The sequence below is a fragment of the Capricornis sumatraensis genome, chromosome 10 (genome assembly GCF_032405125.1).
Source record: "Capricornis sumatraensis isolate serow.1 chromosome 10, serow.2, whole genome shotgun sequence".
NCBI classification, from domain to species: domain Eukaryota; kingdom Metazoa; phylum Chordata; class Mammalia; order Artiodactyla; family Bovidae; genus Capricornis; species Capricornis sumatraensis.
Window position 1 is genome coordinate 78,157,152 of NC_091078.1, and position 16,652 is coordinate 78,173,803.

The 16,652-nt window shown below is 39.9% G+C and overlaps 1 protein-coding gene across 2 annotated transcripts in view; it reads left to right on the forward strand.

The window, feature by feature from the left end:
- The first annotated feature begins 1,733 nt into the window (after positions 1-1,733).
- Positions 1,734-16,652, forward strand: part of TMF1 (TATA element modulatory factor 1) — a 37,518-nt gene continuing 22,599 nt past the window's right edge. The window contains exons 1-5 of one of the 2 annotated variants that reach the window (XM_068982150.1): positions 1,734-1,875; positions 4,621-5,821; positions 8,014-8,118; positions 8,764-8,890; positions 14,784-14,889. In XM_068982150.1, the coding sequence (XP_068838251.1) occupies positions 1,734-1,875; positions 4,621-5,821; positions 8,014-8,118; positions 8,764-8,890; positions 14,784-14,889 (1,681 nt within the window). The remainder of the gene's footprint in view (positions 1,876-4,620; positions 5,822-8,013; positions 8,119-8,763; positions 8,891-14,783; positions 14,890-16,652) is intronic. The other variant, XM_068982149.1, reaches the window with a different exon arrangement.

A 16,652-nucleotide genomic window follows, 5' to 3' on the forward strand; every position in this document is an offset into this window, starting at 1 on the left:
AGGCCTCTTGAAATGCTTTTTCCCCCTTCCAAAAGTCTAAGGCTTAAAACAGAATTAAACATAAGTACTGAAAGTGAGTTTTAGTATCTTAGTGTGGGAACATAGTGCATGTTCTTTGTTTTTGATTTTTCTGGCAGCTTTCTGTTAAATGCTTTGTGATTATGTATCACCAGGTTAGATTTTCATTTATTTTTATTCTTTCTAGTTCTATATTGACAAGTAATTTGTTTCATTATAAAAACATGGTATAAATTCATACGATCTCCTTAAAAAGTTACACGTTGAGTTTACAGGTGCTATATACAGATTCAGCTTACAGGTGCTGTATTCAGGTACAACAGTAATTCTTGTGCAGGTAGCCTTGTGAGAACGTGATAGTATCTTCATCTGAGAGCTGAATAGATTTAGAAATTTAGGTCATTCGCCTCAGACTACACAGTTAGAGGTCTTGGAAGGGATTCCAAGTCTAACCTGACACTTCCTCAGGTTATACATTACTGAATTGTAAAGGTTTCATTATGCACATTTTTACAGAAGTTAGATAAAATTATCAGAAGATCATAACTTCTCACGGGCAGAGTTTAAATCTGGCTAAAAAATAAATAAAAATAATTCATTTATGGCATGTTTCCTTGCAGTGGGGTAAAATACTCATTAGGCAAAAACAGGTGAGAGTGGGAGAGTGTAATTAGAATAGTGGGGACTGTGACATCCTGGAGTGAAAAATATTTGTCAAAAGGGGCAACTGCTCCAGCTGACTGTTGCATGTTGGTGTACGTATTTTTCAAAATCAGCTGGAAGTTTGGGTTTTTGTATGAAACCTTTTAAATGTTGATAGAATTTTAACATGGTGGCCAAACCTAACAGCTGCTGACTAGATTAGGAAGGCCGGCAATTTGTTTGATGAGCACATGCAAAAAAGGTGTGTTTTAAATAATATGCACTGTATAGAGTACTAGTCTTAATGCTAGTTTGTTTCAACTGTAGCTGAGAGTCGACCTGTATTGTGAGGAGGAGATTGTCTTGTTCTAATTCCTCCTTGTGGAAGATGGCTTTTTAGTTTCTCGGATCAGGTAGGTCTTTTATATGATGCGCACTATTTTTAGACAAACTCAAACCCAAAGTTCCTCTTTGAGGCCGAACACAACTGATTAAATATTTGAGAGAAGGCTATAAGAGAAATGCAAGAGCCAACTTCCCTATTTTTATTAATGGCAATGCGCTAGCTCTTAGTACGAGGGCTGTTTTCCAGGAAGGAACCCACTTGAAAACCTTCCTATTCCTCCGTAAGGAATCGGTCTCTGCTGGTTTAGCCTCAGAGTTTATTCCGAGGCGAAGAAATTTTGTGGTACGCCTGGAACCAGTTCCAATACGAAGCGTTCCGCGTTCTTCGGTAACTATAGGCGAGCCTGCGTCCCCGGAAGTGACGTCAACGTTCTTCAGGTCTTCCGTCTATCGGCGGAACTCCGGGCTCCCGGAGTTGCCGGTTGTGTACGTGGAAGCAGCTAGCGCCTGCGCAGTTGGATCTGTCGTCTCAGCTGTGTGGGAAGCGCCGCGGGTAACATCTCGGGCTCGGGGGAGATCTTCGGGGTCATGGTTTCCCACTGACAGGGCTCGCCGAGTGGAGAAGCAGGCGAGGCTCTCCGTGCACCCTCCCCCGGGCCCCCGACCGTCGGCCTGTCCCTTGGCCTTCCCGCTTGGTGCTGCCGCTGCCTGGCGGTTGAGGAGGGGAGATGAGTTGGTTCAACGCCTCCCAGCTCTCCAGCTTCGCCAAGCAGGCCCTGTCTCAGGCCCAGAAGTCCATCGACAGGGTCCTGGACATCCAGGAAGAGGAGCCGAGCGCTTGGGCCGAGACCATTCCGTACGGAGAGCCAGGTAAGGGCGCGAGCGGCGGCGTCCCTCTATCCCCTGGGCGTCTCTCAAGAGGCCAACAGGTGAAGCGGGGGGCGGGAGGCCTGGCCCCTGCCTGTCGCTGAGCGACGGACTCCTGAGCGTCCTCGCCCCCAGCACGGCCCCGAACGCTGCTTTGGCCTCTCAGTTGAGCTTTGCTGGGGTCCCTAGGGAAAACCCAGCCCCAGGGTCCCTCCTTTCTTGTGGCCCTGGGTTGGGGGCTGACGGGGACCCGATTCCGCGGGAGTGGCCCCGCGCCCTCGCTCCACAGACCACGGAGCACAGCCCCCTCTCCCCCTCCCCCGAGCCCCGGTGCGCTGCGTTCTCCGGACGCCGGGGGAGCCCAGTATCGAAATCGGTCCTCTGGGACGGGAAGAACAGTCGCAAACATTTCGCGAGCACTGCGAGTTTGCAAGCGCTTCCTGTTCTCTGTTATGACCGTCTCTCCTGAGACGGCTCCTCGGGTTCGGGTGCTGCCCTGAGTGTGGTACCGAGACGCGCGGTCACTTCCTCTCGGCCGCTCCACCAGGGGGAGGGTCCGTGGGGGCGCGCCGGGCGTTTGCGGCTTGCTGCGCAGTCTAGTCCCTAAGAGCCCAGTCTCTTTCTCAGAGACCTTGGGCTTCATCTTTCAGGGATCTTCAGTTGTTTTTGGCGCTAAGTCTAAGGAACAGTTTATCCTTTTGGTGTGTGGCGTGAGGATGGCCCCTCTTTCGGAGTGTGAACCTGTAAGAGAAAGAATAAATTATTCCTGACTACTTCTTTCTGGTTTCTAATTTTACATCGTTGAGAAGTCAGGACCTAAATTTGAGGTACCTCATTTTAAGATGGTTTGGCGCAAGTGTTTATGTCATCATCCTGTTAACTTCAGTCCTGAATATTCATTGGAAGGACTGATGTTGAAGCTGAAACTGCAATGCTTTGGCCACCTGATGCGAAGAACTGACTTATTGGAAAAGACCCTGAGGCTGGGAAAGATTGAAGGCAGGGAGGAGAAGGGGACGACAGAGGATGAGATGGTTGGATGGCATCACCGACTCAATGGACATGAGTTTGAGTAAACTCCGGGAGTTGGTGATGGACAGGAAGGCCTGGCGTGCTGAAGTCCATGGGGTCGCAAAGAATCTGACGCGACTGAGCTACTGAACTGAACTGCATAGGACCTTGGTGGGAGTAGCTCAACTTCCTTTTTATCAGGCTACCCCACATATTGAATGACTAAACTTTGAAAGAGAATATTAATTGTAAGGATACTTCTTTCTGTGACACCCGGGACTTGAATCCTGTACTGTGACTTCAATTAAAAAAAAAAATAGGTTATCCAGAATAGGTTCAGGTTTTAGTGAAATGCCATATATGTTCACTGATCACCTGTGTTTTATGTTGCTATCACTAAACGATGACCAGTGATTATCACATATTTATAATCACAATCACAAGTGGATATCGCATAACCCCGCGATTTGTGTAAAACTTTCTCCAATTGGCAAATTTGAGTTCTGTCATTCATTGACATAACTTAATATAGCACTTTATTTTGCTCATTCCTTTGTATCTTTAATTTTGTTTTTCACTGTTCTGCTATATTGAATAAATGGATATAATACTATACCCCCAAGCTAAAGTTTCCTACATACCTCCAAAGTCATATTAAATTAGGATAGACTTTAGTTTCAGGCTTGACAGCTTTTAAGAGCTTTTAGGTACTTGTGCTCTGCCCAACAATTTCTAATTGTTCACAGTATGTGATAAATTCTGCTCAGCTGCTTTTGAATTTAGAAATGGGTGACTTTTTTTTTTTAAGAAATGCTTATTTTAGCAAATATGCCGTTTTTTGTTTATCGTTGGGTTTTTCAGTAACATATTATTTGTATGACTGACACAATTACCTTTTTTGCCCAGAAGATGGTTATTTTCTCCCAGGGTTTTTTTTTTTTTTTTGTTAAATCCTAGTGTAAACTGCTGTCTTTATCAAAAAGGCAATAATTCTAAACATATATTTCTGAAATTCATATGAACTTCTACTAATTATTAACATAATTTAGAATTCAGCAAGAGAACAAAAGTTTCTCAGGAAGTGGGTTTGGAGAGTGGGACTCAGAAAATGAGTTTGTCATTAAGTGGATGGAAATGAGTTCGTCCTTTAGAAGTTACTGTTCCATTATTTTACTTTGATCTTTGATAAAGCATGTTTGTCACCAGTATTTTGGGTTCAGTGTTGAATGTTACTGTCTGTCTAGCTGATAATGATGCTTTATCATTGATATTCTAAGAATAAAATTAATATGAAATTATCTATATAGAAGGTAGATTCTATCTTTCATGACTCCACGTGACCTGTAAGTGAATATACTGCCTATTATTGTGAGATGCATAATATGTACTTTGGACTTGGCATGGATTATTAACATCTACCATTACTTTATTAATTTGTTGTAGGAGGGAATAACATACTTGTTTCTGGCATATGCCAGGTCCAGTCTTTCATCTTTGTTCTTAGTTCCTCCTGGGCAAATGCATACCAGTTTTCATCTTTATGGCCCAAAGTTAACTGATGAACTAATTAATTATGTTGTAAGTGAGGAGTGTAACAGATACAAATTATAGGTTGTACTTTGTAGAATTTTAAAAAGATGTATTTATATTGACTTACAATAATTATTGCAATTTGCATGTTTTATATATATGTGTGTGTGTAAAATTTTCTTTTTTAATTTTTTTTTTTTGTCAAAGGAATAAGTCCCCCTGTCAGTGGAGGATGGGATACTTCAACCTGGGGGTTAAAATCCAACACTGAACCTCAGAGTCAGCCAGTAGTCTCTCCTAAAGCAATTACAAAGCCAGTTCGGAGAACTGTGGTAGATGAATCTGAAAATTTCTTCAGTGCCTTTCTCTCTCCAACTGATGTCCAGACCATTCAGAAGAGTCCAGTGGTATCAAAACCACCAGCTAAATCACAGCGACCAGAAGAAGAAGTGAAAAGCACCTTACAAGAGTCCTTGCACACTGGACAGTCAAAAACAACTGAAGCCACTGAGTCAAAAGTAAAGGACTCTCCTCCATGTGTATCCGAGGAAACTTCAGCAGTCAGTACTCTGTCACCTAAAACTGAGGATAAGCACGAAGAAACGGTTAATAAAGAATCTGATACGAAGGTGCCAGCAGTGCATTTGAAAATATCTGAAAGTGTTATGAATGTGAAAACAAATAGGGAAAATGTATCTAATATGTCTACACAGCCTCTCACAGCAGAAACCAAGGACATGGCTTTGGAACCTAAGGAACAAAAACCTGAAGACCGACAGAGCAATACACCTTCTCCTCCTGTTAGTACCTTCTCGTCAGGTACTTCTACCACTAGTGATATTGAAGTTTTAGATCATGAAAGTGTAATAAGTGAGAGCTCAGCAAGTTCTAGACAAGAGAATACAGATTCAAAATCAAGCCTGCACTTGATGCAGACATCCTTTCAGCTTCTCTCAGCATCTGCTTGTCCTGAATATAATCGTTTAGATGATTTCCAAAAACTCACTGAGAGTTGCTGCTCATCTGATGCTTTTGAAAGAATAGACTCATTTAGTGTACAGTCATTAGATAGCCGTAGTGTCAGCGAAATCAATTCAGATGATGAACTGTCAGGCAAGGGATATGCTCTAGTACCTATTATACTTAATTCTTCAACTCCAAAGACCAAAACAATTGAATCTGTTGAAGGAAAACCTGCAGAAGCAAATGAAACATTAATTATGCCCAATGAGGAAACAGAAATGGAAGAAAGTGGACGAAGTGCAACTCCTGTTAACTGCGAACAGCCTGATATCTTGGCATCAGTAAATGAAGGACGTGCTGTCCTGGCTGAGGAGGCTGAGCAGCCTGAAGCTTCAAGTCAGCCAGAGGCACCTTCTGAGAAGGAAGATGTCTGCAAGGTAACTCTGAGAAATGGAAGAGGGTTTTTTGATATCTTCTTCAGAGATTAAATCATTGGTTTATTTTTAATGTTCAGTGATGCCTAATGATTTGTCTTGATTAAAAAAGACAGGCCTTTTGCCATTTAAGTGTGGTGTTAAGGATCTTAAAGATGAAGAATTATTGACGTTATTTGAAATTTCTCCAAGGCAGCTATGGTAACATAAGTTGATATTTCAGTATAACTGAGCATAAACAATTCCCGTCATAGGCCTTTACTGTTGAGTTCTTATCACCTTAATATTGTCTTTTGCTATATATTCTTTGTTAGTTTGTAAAGGACTATCTTATGTAAACAGATATCTTCAACTCCTTTGCAGATAGAGGAGCTCAAGGAAATCTAAATGTTACACGATTTTTCTTACACCAAACATTTTTTGCATGTTCATATTATTTATAGGGAGATGTTAAATGAAAAAATTTGGTTTCAGATCATTGATGTTTTTCTGTTATTAATTGCTTCATTTTGTTTTCTTGTTTATGTTGTTTCTGATGTTTCCTATTGATAGCTGTCTTAAATGAAAAAGAGAAATGTCCAAGGATCAAAGGTGTTGCTTAGGAATGACAAATTGCTTTTACCTAGTAGATAAAAAAACTTCCCAGGTGGTGCTAGTGGTAAAGAACCCTTTTGCCAATGCAGGAGACCGAGAGATGTGGGTTCAGTCCCTGGGTCAGGAAGATCCCCTAGAAAAGGGCATGGCAATCCACTCCAGTATTCTTGCCTGAAGAATCCCATGGACAGAGGAGCCTGGCAGGCAAAAGGAAAGTGGTGTAAATTTTTTGACATTAAGTCACAGTTTTGTTTTTTTCTATGGTTTTTAGATATAGAAATTGACTCTAATCTGGCATCTTTAATAGACTCCTCTGAGATATAGGATATCTTGAAGAAATGTTCTCTAAGTGTCATGTATTTGAATTATTTAATGTACAAAAAGTGCCAGATTCTGTTACCTAGGTTTAATATTTTTCACAAACAAAATGTCGTGCTCCAGCTAAAATAGCAGTTTGAATTCCTAGAAACAACACTGTTTATTATTAAGATATTTTTGAACCATTCTTAGGAGATCAGTGATTTCTAAGTTCACCTAGACCTAAATCAGGTTAGGACTTTATTTTTTAGTATAAAAGGCACTGTTCCTCATGCACAGGTGTATTACTGCTTCAGCAAGCCCTAAAGAATTAGCTAGTCTGATCTTTCCTTTTTGCTTGGTGTTATACTGATATATTGGAGAAGGAAATGGCAAACCACTTCAGAGTTCTTGCCTGGAGAATCCCGGGGATGGGGGAGCCAGGTGGGCTCGGTCTATGGGGTCGCACAGAGTCGGACATGACTGAAGCAACTTAGCAGGAGCAGTAGCATACTGATATATTCTGGAGATTTTAAATTTACGTGCCTAGGGATTTTCTAAAATTACTTTTTTAAAAAATATTTATTTATTTTATTTGACTATGCCAGGTTTTAGTTGTGCCATGCAGACTCTTCAGTTGCAGCATGTGGGATCTAGTTCCCTGGCCAGGGATCGAACCCAGGCCCTTTGCATTGAGAACATGGAGTCTTAGCCACTGGACCACCAGGGAAGTCCCTAAAGTTACCTTTATTTTTTAAATGCAATGTATCATGCTAAAAAGCTTACACATTAGGGTTAAAAAATAATGTGGAGAACCAAACACTTGTATGTCCACTACCCAGATAACGTAGAGAACATTAGTAGAGGCTTTGATCTCTTTTGATTGCATCTAATTTCCTCTCTTCTTTTACTGGACATGTCCACTCTTCCCTACATTTTTGTTATTATAAACTGCTATAAATGTTCTTGTACAATTATGCAAGAGTTTTCTCCTCTGAGGTACACCTAAAAATAGAATTTTCTACATGAAAGGTTATATAGATTTTCACCTAGATATTGCTTGTTTTCCAAAGCATTTTACCAAACCACCAGCTATCCAGCTTTGTGGTTGTACTACTGATTTATACCATCCTACCCACTGTGTGTGAGTTCTTGCTGTTCTATGTCCACTGTGTTCTGTTTTTTTTTTTAATTCTTTTCATGAAATAATGCTGATTTATTATAGTGATTAGGTGACCTTTACAGTGTTTACCTGCATGTAAAAATGATGTTTTAATGTTAAATGTTGGACTTTTGTGTATTCTTCTTACCAGACAGTTGAATTTCTGAATGAGAAACTGGATAAAAGGGAAGCTCAGTTATTATCTCTTAGTAAAGAAAAAGCACTTCTAGAAGAAGCTTATGATAATCTGAAAGAGTAAGTACTTTACAAATATGAGTAATTTTATACATTTTGTAGTGGCCCATGCACTTGGTTATTACTTAAGTATGTTTTTTAAATTGAAATATTTTATATTTTAACCTATTTATAATTACTGAAAATTGAATAGCATTTCAGTTCTACCCTTAGAGATTACTTTTCTCCTCAAATTATCTTACTTTTTTACCAGTGGCACTGAAGAGAGGTGTTTTGTAAAACAAAACCAGAAAAACTTCTTCCGCTTTACTTATTAATAATCTTTTAGTATTAGAGATTTAAAAGGTATATTTAGGGAAAACTTAGATTACAGTTTAAAAAAATATTGAGCGTTGCATTGGTTTGCTTAAAGGAGGTGATTAGCAAAATGTGGCACAATAAGATTCAAAAATAACAAGCTTTCTCTTTTTCTAATTTTTGCACATCAAATATTGGTGACATTTTCAATTTCTAATGAGTTTTCTTTGAAATGTTTTAAAATAAATTAAGGAGGTAGTTTTCTTCTTAAAAGTTAATACTCCTCAAATTAATCTATTTTAGTAAGGTGCATGTTGAAGAGAATGTTGTTATTTTGGGGGGGCAAATGAACTCAACTTTGGAATATATAAACAAATATTTTCAGTCTTAGCATTGTTTCAAATTTAGTGAAATGATCAGAGTGAAAGAAGAGAGCAGCAGCATTTCTTCCTTGAAAGATGAGTTTACACAAAGAATTGCAGAAGCGGAAAAGAAAGTTCAGCTAGCCTGCAAAGAGAGAGATGCTGCTAAAAAGGTAATGGAAGTTTAAAATAATATTACTCTAACTCTATAGAGACATATATTTTTGAGGAGTGCATTAATAATATTTTGGTATTGGGAAAAAAAGTAAGATTAAAAGACTGATTAAAAGATTAACATCCATGGAGTATATTAACACTTAAATTTTAGATTTTCCAATACCTTTAGAATTTCAGATTTTTGATACTTAAAAAAAAATTAAGCATATATTTGTTTGTATACTTTCTGTATAAAGTCCTTGCAAGGTATGTAGCAAGGATCTTTAGAATTTTTATAAATTAGAATTCCATCAAAATAAATAACACTTAAATCTAAATGGTACTCTATCAATTTTAAAAGTTATCATTATTCTCATTTGTTATTTTCACTTCCACTTCAAACATACACACACCCACACACACTCGCACTCTTCCAAGTTAAAGTTCAGTTTAGTTCAGTCGCTCAGTCGTGTCCAACTCCTTGCGACCCCATGAATCGCAGCATGCCAGGTCTCCCTGTCCATCACCAACTCCCGGAGTTCACTCAGACTCACGTCCATCGAATCAGTGATGCCATCCAGCCATCTCATCCTCTGTCGTCCCATTCTCCTGCCCCCAATCCCTCCCAGCATCAGAGTCTTTTCCAGTGAGTCAGCTCTTCGCATGAGGTGGCCAAAGTACTGGAGCTTCAGCTTTAGCATCATTCCTTCCAAAGAAATCCCAGGGTTGATCTCCTTCAGAATGGACTGGTTGGATCTGCTTGCAGTCCAAGGGACTCTCAAGAGTCTTCTCCAACACCACAGTTCAAAAGCATCAATTCTTCAGCACTCAGCCTTCTTCACGGTCCAACCCTCACATCCATACATGACCACGGGAAAAACCATAGCATTGACTAGACGGACCTTAGTCAGCAAAGTAATGTCTCTGCTTTCGAATATACTATCTAGGTTGATCATAACTTTTCTTCCAAGGAGGAAGCATCTTTTAATTTCATGGCTGCAGTCACCATCTGCAGTGATTTTGGAGCCCAAACAATTAAAGTCTGACACTGTTTTCCACTGTTTCCCCATCTATTTCTCATGAAGTGATGGGACTGGATGCCATGATCTTTGTTTTCTGAATGTTGAGCTTTAAGCCAACTTTTTCGCTCTCCTCTTTCACTTTCATCAATAGGCTTTTTAGTTCCTCTTCACTTTCTGCCATAAGGGTGGTGTCATCTGCATATCTGAGGTTATTGATATTTCTCCTGGTGGTCTTGATTCCAGCTTGTGTTTCTTCCAGTCCAGTGTTTCTCATGATGTACTCTGCATAGAAGTTAAATAAGCAGGGTAACAATATACAGCCTTGACGAACTCCTTTTCCTATTTGGAACCAGTCTGTTGTTCCATGTCCAGTTCTAACTATTGCTTCCTGACCTGCATACAGATTTCTCAAGAGTAAGGTCAGGTGGTCTGGTATTTCCATCTCTCTCAGAATTTTCCACAGTTTGTCGTGATCCACACAGTCAAAGGCTTTGGCATAGTCAATAAAGCAGAAATAGATGTTTTTCTGGAACTCTCTTGCTTTTTCCATGATCCAGCAGATGTTGGCAATTTGATCTCTAGTTCCTCTGCCTTTTCTAAAACCAGCTTGAACATCAGGGAGTTCACGGTTCATGTATTGCTGAAGCCTGGCTTGGAGAATTTTGAGCATTACTTTACTAGCATGTGAGATGAGTGCAATTGTGTGGTAGTTTGAGCATTCTTTGGCATTGCCTTTCTTTGGAATTGGAATGAAAACTGATCTTTTCCAGTCCTGTGGCCACTGCTGAGTTTTCCAAATTTGCTGGCATATTGAGTGGAGCACTTTCACAGCATCATCTTTCAGGATTTGAAACAGCTCAACTGGAATTCCATCACCTCCACTAGCTTTGTTCATAGTGATGCTTTCTAAGGCCCACTTGACTTCACATTCCAAGATGTCTGGCTCCAGATTAGTGATCACATCGTCATGATTATCTGGGTCGTGAAGATCTTTTTTGTACTGTTCTTCCGTGTATTCTTGCCCCCTCTTCTTAGTATCTTCTGCTTCTGTTAGGTCCATACCATTTCTGTCCTTTATCGAGCCCATCTTTGCTCCCTTGGTATCTCTAATTTTCTTAAAGAGATCTCTAGTCTTTCCCATTCTGTTGTTTTCCTTTATTTATTTGCAATGATCGCTGAAGAAGGCTTTCTTATCTCTTCTTGCTATTCTTGGGAACTCTGCATTCAGATGCTTATATCTTTCCTTTTCTCCTTTGCTTTTCACCTCTCTTCTTTTCAGAGCTATTTGTAAGGCCTCCCCAAACAGCCATTTTGCTTTTTTGCATTTCTTTTCCATGGGGATGGTCCTGATTCCTGTCTCCTGTACAATATCACGAACCTCATTCCATAGTTCATCAGGCACTCTTATCTATCAGATCTAGGCCCTTAAATCTATTTCTCACTTCCACTGTATAATCATAAGGGATTTTATTTAGGTCATACCTGAATGGTCTAGTGGTTTTCCCTATTTTCTTCAATTTCAGTCTGAATTTGGTAATAAGGAGCTCATGATCTGAGCCACAGTCAGCTCCCGGTCTTGTGTTTGTTGACTGTATAGAGCTTCTCCATCTTTGGCTGCAAAGAATATAATCAATCTGATTTTGGTGTTGACCATCTGGTGATGTCCCTGTGTAGAGTCTTCTCTTGTGTTGTTGGAAGAGGGTGTTTGCTATGAGCAGTGCATTTTCTTGGGAAAACTCTATTAGTCTTTGCCCTGCTTCATTCTGCATTCCAAGGCCAAATTTGCCTGTTACTCCAGGTGTTTCTTGACTTCCTACTTTTGCATTCCAGTCCCCTATAATGAAAAGGACATCTTTTTTGGATGTTAGTTCTAAAAGGACTTGTAGGTCTTCATAAAACCATTCAACTTCAGTTTCTTCAGCGTTGCTGGTTGGGGCATAGACTTGGATAACTGTGATATTGAATGGTTTGCCTTGGAGATGAACAGAGATCATTCTGTCGTTTATGAGATTGCATCCCAGTACTGCATTTCAAACTCTTTTGTTGACCATAATGGCTATTCCATTTCTTCTGAGGGATTCCTGCCCGCAGTAGTAGATATAATGGTCATCTGAGTTAAATTCACCCATTCCAGTCCATTTTAGTTCGCTGATTCCTAGAATGTCAACGTTCACTCTTGCCATCTCTTGTTTGACCACTTCCAATTTGCCTTGATTAATGGACCTGACATTCCAGGTTCCTATGCAGTATTGCTCTTTACAGCATTGGATCTTGCTTCTATCACCAGTCACATCCACAGCTGGGTATTGTTTTTGCTTTGGCTCTATCCCTTCATTCTTTCTGGAGTTATTTCTCCACTGATCTCCAGTAGCATATTGGGCACCTACTGACCTGGGGAGTTCCTCTTTCGGTATCCTATCATTTTGCCTTTTCATACTGTTCGTGGGATTCTCAAGGCAAGAATACTGAAGTGGCTTGCCATTCCCTTCTCCAGTGGACCACATTCTGTCAGACCTCTCCACCATGACCCACCCGTCTTGGGTTGCCCTGCAGGCATGGCTTGGTTTCATTGAGTTAGACAAGGCTGTGGTCCTAGTGTGAGTAGATTGACTAGTTTTCTGTGAGTATGGTTTCAGTGTGTCTGCCCTCTGATGCCCTCTTGCAACACCTACCATCTTACTTGGGTTTCTCTTTCCTTGGTCTTGGCGTATCTCTTTACCGCTGCTCCGGCAAAGCACAGCCGCTGCTCGTTACCTTGGACGAGGGTTATCTCCTTACCCTCGCCCTTTCCGATCTTCAGTGTGGGATAGCTCCTCTAGGCCCTCCTGTGCCTGCTCAGCCACCACTCCTCGGGTTGCTTCTCCCGGCCGCCTCCCCTGGCCTCGGGCTCGGGGTGGCTCCTCAGGGTCACTGCCCCTGGCCTCGGGCTTGGGGTGTGTCCTCCCGGCCGCTGCCCCTGACCTTGGACGCGGGGTAGCTCCTCCCAGCCGTTCCTGCGCTGTCACAGCCTGGCACTCTGGGCCGCTGTCCCTGACTTCGGACGTGGGGTAGCTGTCGGCGGCGCTTAGTGCGCCGGCCCAACGCCGCCGCCTGCGCTTGAAATTCCTAATGATTAGTGGCATTGAATGTTAGAATAAAATATTGATTCTCCACCTCAGCATTGTTGCTATTTTGGGCTGGATGATTTTATACTGTAGTGCACTGTCCTGTGCATTGTAGGGGGTTTACCAGCTTCCCAGGCCCATATCTACAAGATAGAGTATTGTCTTGCCTTACCCACACGCCATCTCAATCCCCCCTCAATTGTGAAAATTGAAAATATTACCAAATGTCCCCCAGGAGCAAAAATACTCCTGGTTGGAAACCATTGTTCTAGTTCTCATCATTTGGAGCAGTTCAGAAATATTTTCTTGTAACCAATAGGTTACTAATTATTGCTTGTATCTCAACTGTTAATAGTAGCATTTCTCATTAGGTGCCTTTCTAAGCTTGTTTTCCCCTTTCTTCACCAATGTTATAATTTTTCTGTGCATATTTTTACAGAAAAGAAATAATACATGATATACTTCTGTCTTCTTGGCTGATTTAATTAGTGACTTCCATTAGTATCATTTCAGACAGTAACAATAACCTGAGATTATCTTAACTAACTTAACTCTTGTTCTTGCTCCATTCCATCTGAATACAGTACAAAAAGTAGATTTTAAGGAATGTTTGTCTTCTGTAGTGCACTTTGCATTGTAGATCTAAAATAGATCCAAACCAGTATGTTAATAGGTGGAAAAACCTTGGGTCGTAAGTTTTTAAATACATTTTATGTGTACTGCCATGTATGAAACCCCTGCTTAGGATCCATTGTAAATTTAAAGGTGAATTGAATTACCTTAAGTGAAGAGTTTGCCTTCCTAGTTTGAAAGACAAATAATATCAACAAACATATAGTAGTAGGTGGATGAATAAGGATTTTGAAATGGTATCATGGAGGACGAATTTTAATCAGAGGAACTGAGTAAGTTTTCATGGAAGGTATGACATTCTTCCTCGACCTTGATGGATGGAATTTTGGCAGTTGAAAATGGACAGCAGTGCTGTTGATAGTTCAGAGCATAAGCTTTAGGGGCTCACAGACCTGCGTTCAGGTTATAACTCTACCTCTTTATAGCTCTCTGACCTTCAAAGTTTGCTCAAGCTTTCTTAATCTTAATTTTCTTACTTGTGTAGTTGAATAGTACAAATTCCTCTCTCCTGGGACTGTTGTAAGGATTAATGATAATGGATACAAAGTATACTTTAAATACTTAGTAAATGTTAGTTGATTTAAGCTGTTGTTTAGTTTCAAAGCATTGTGAAAAGCAAATTTTAAATCATAGGACACTTTATATCACCATTGTTTCAAAAGATGAAATATCATAACATGTTTCTGTTAAATCTCTGCTTAATTAAAGTAGATTGAACCTTATGAAGTTATGCTTTTTTCCTCTCACTTTGCAACATAGTTTAAAGTATGAGGATGAGGAATACTCATTTTAAGTATCAGGTGAGGAAAAGAAATACAGTGAAAAATGGAGATATACTAGTTGAATGTTCCAAAAATAATGTCTCAACTGTAGAAAATATGTGTAGAAATACTCAAAAAGGGTGTTGAAAGTTAACTTACACATATTTACATTTCCATAGTAAAACCTGCTTATGTCTGAATTTAGATTTTCTATGTCAGTTTCAAAGGTCTTTACTTGCTCTTAATTAAACAAGGTAATATAAACTCAGGTTAACAAAACTTATGGATTGTTACTGAAAATACAATTAATTGAATATGGAAAAAAATGAAAAATATGCCCAGAATGAAATTAATTCTTTATGGTATTCATGTTTTTTTTTTTTTAATTAGGAAATCAAAAGTATGAAAGAAGAACTTGCTACTAGATTAAATAGTAGTGAAACGGCAGACCTTTTGAAAGAGAAAGATGAGCAGATCCGAGGGTTAATGGAAGAAGGTAAGTAAAATATTCAGTCGGTCGTGAAAAATATTGTGACAATAAAATACTTACCATGTGAGTAGCTGCTGCTTTTTCCTAATGTAAAAACATGGGAAGCAAGAAAGGTTTGGACTTAAGCTTCAGAAGTGATAGGTAACAGTTTATGAAAGAATGTGGAGCAACATGTAGAGAAGTAGAGATATAATGTATGTAGCTTTATGTTTCTAGGGAGTTAAAAAAAACCCCGACTCTGTGAGAAATAGAATTTTGTGCTTTCCTAAGGAAGCTTGTAACAGATTTTAGAGCCCTCATTTAAACCAAGATATTTGAAAGTTCTTTTTTTTTTAAATTTTATTTTTTTAATTTTAAAATCTTTAATTCTTACATGTGTTCCCAAACATGAACCCCACTCCCACCTCCCTTCCCATAACATCTCTGTGGGTCATCCCCATGCACCAGCCCCAAGCATGCTGTATCCTGCGTCAGACATAGACTGGCGATTCAATTCTTACATGATAGTATACATGATAGAATGCCATTCTCCCAAATCATCCCACCCTCTCCCTCTCCCTCTGAGTCCAAAAGTCCGTTATACACAGCTGTGTCTTTTTTCCTGTCTTGCATACAGGGTCGTCATTGCCATCTTTCTAAATTCCATATATATGTGTTAGTATACTGTATTGGTGTTTTTCTTTCTGGCTTACTTCACTCTGTATAATCGGCTCCAGTTTCATCCATCTCATCAGAACTGATTCAAATGAATTCTTTTTAACGGCTGAGTAATACTCCATTGTGTACATGTACCACAGCTTTCTTATCCATTCATCTGCTGATGGACATCTAGGTTGTTTCCATGTCCTGGCTATTATAAACAGTGCTGCGATGAACACTGGGGTACATGTGTCTCTTTCAATTCTGGTTTCCTCGGTGTGTATGCCCAGCAGTGAGATTGCTGGGTCATAAGGTAGTTCTGTTCGCAATTTTTTAAGGAATCTCCACACTGTTCTCCATAGTGGCTGTACTAGTTTGCATTCCCACCAGCAGTGTAGGAGGGTTCCCTTTTCTCCACACCCTCTCCAGCATTTATTGCTTGCAGATTTTTGGATCGCAGCCGTTCTGACTGGTGTGAAGTGGTACCTCATTGTGGTTTTGATTTGCATTTCTCTGATAATGAGTGATGTTGAGCATCTTTTCATGTGTTTGTTAGCCATCTCTATGTCTTCTTTGGAGAAATGTCTATTTAGTTCTTTGGCCCATTTTTTGATTGGGTCGTTTATTTTTCTGGAGTTGAGCTGCATAAGTTGCTTGTATATTTTTGAGATTAGTTGTTTGTCAGTTGCTTCCTTTGCTATTATTTTCTCCCATTCCGAAGGCTGTCTTTTCACCTTGCTTATATTTTCCTTTGTTGTGCAGAAGCTTTTAATTTTAATTAGATCCCATTTGTTTATTTTTGCTTTTATTTCCAGAATTCTGGGAGGTGGGTCATAGAGGATCCTGCTGTGATTTATGTCTGAGAGTGTTTTGCCTATGTTCTCCTCTAGGAGTTTTATAGTTTCTGGTCTTACATTTAGATCTTTAATCCATTTTGAGTTTATTTTTGTGTGCGGTGTTAGAAAGTGATCTAGTTTCATTCTTTTACAAGTGGTTGACCAGTTTTCCCAGCACCACTTGTTAAAGAGATTGTCTTTACTCCATTGTATATTCTTGCCTTCTTTGTCAAAGATAAGGTGTCCATATGTGTGTGGATTTATCTCTGGGCTTTCTATTTTGTTCCATTGATC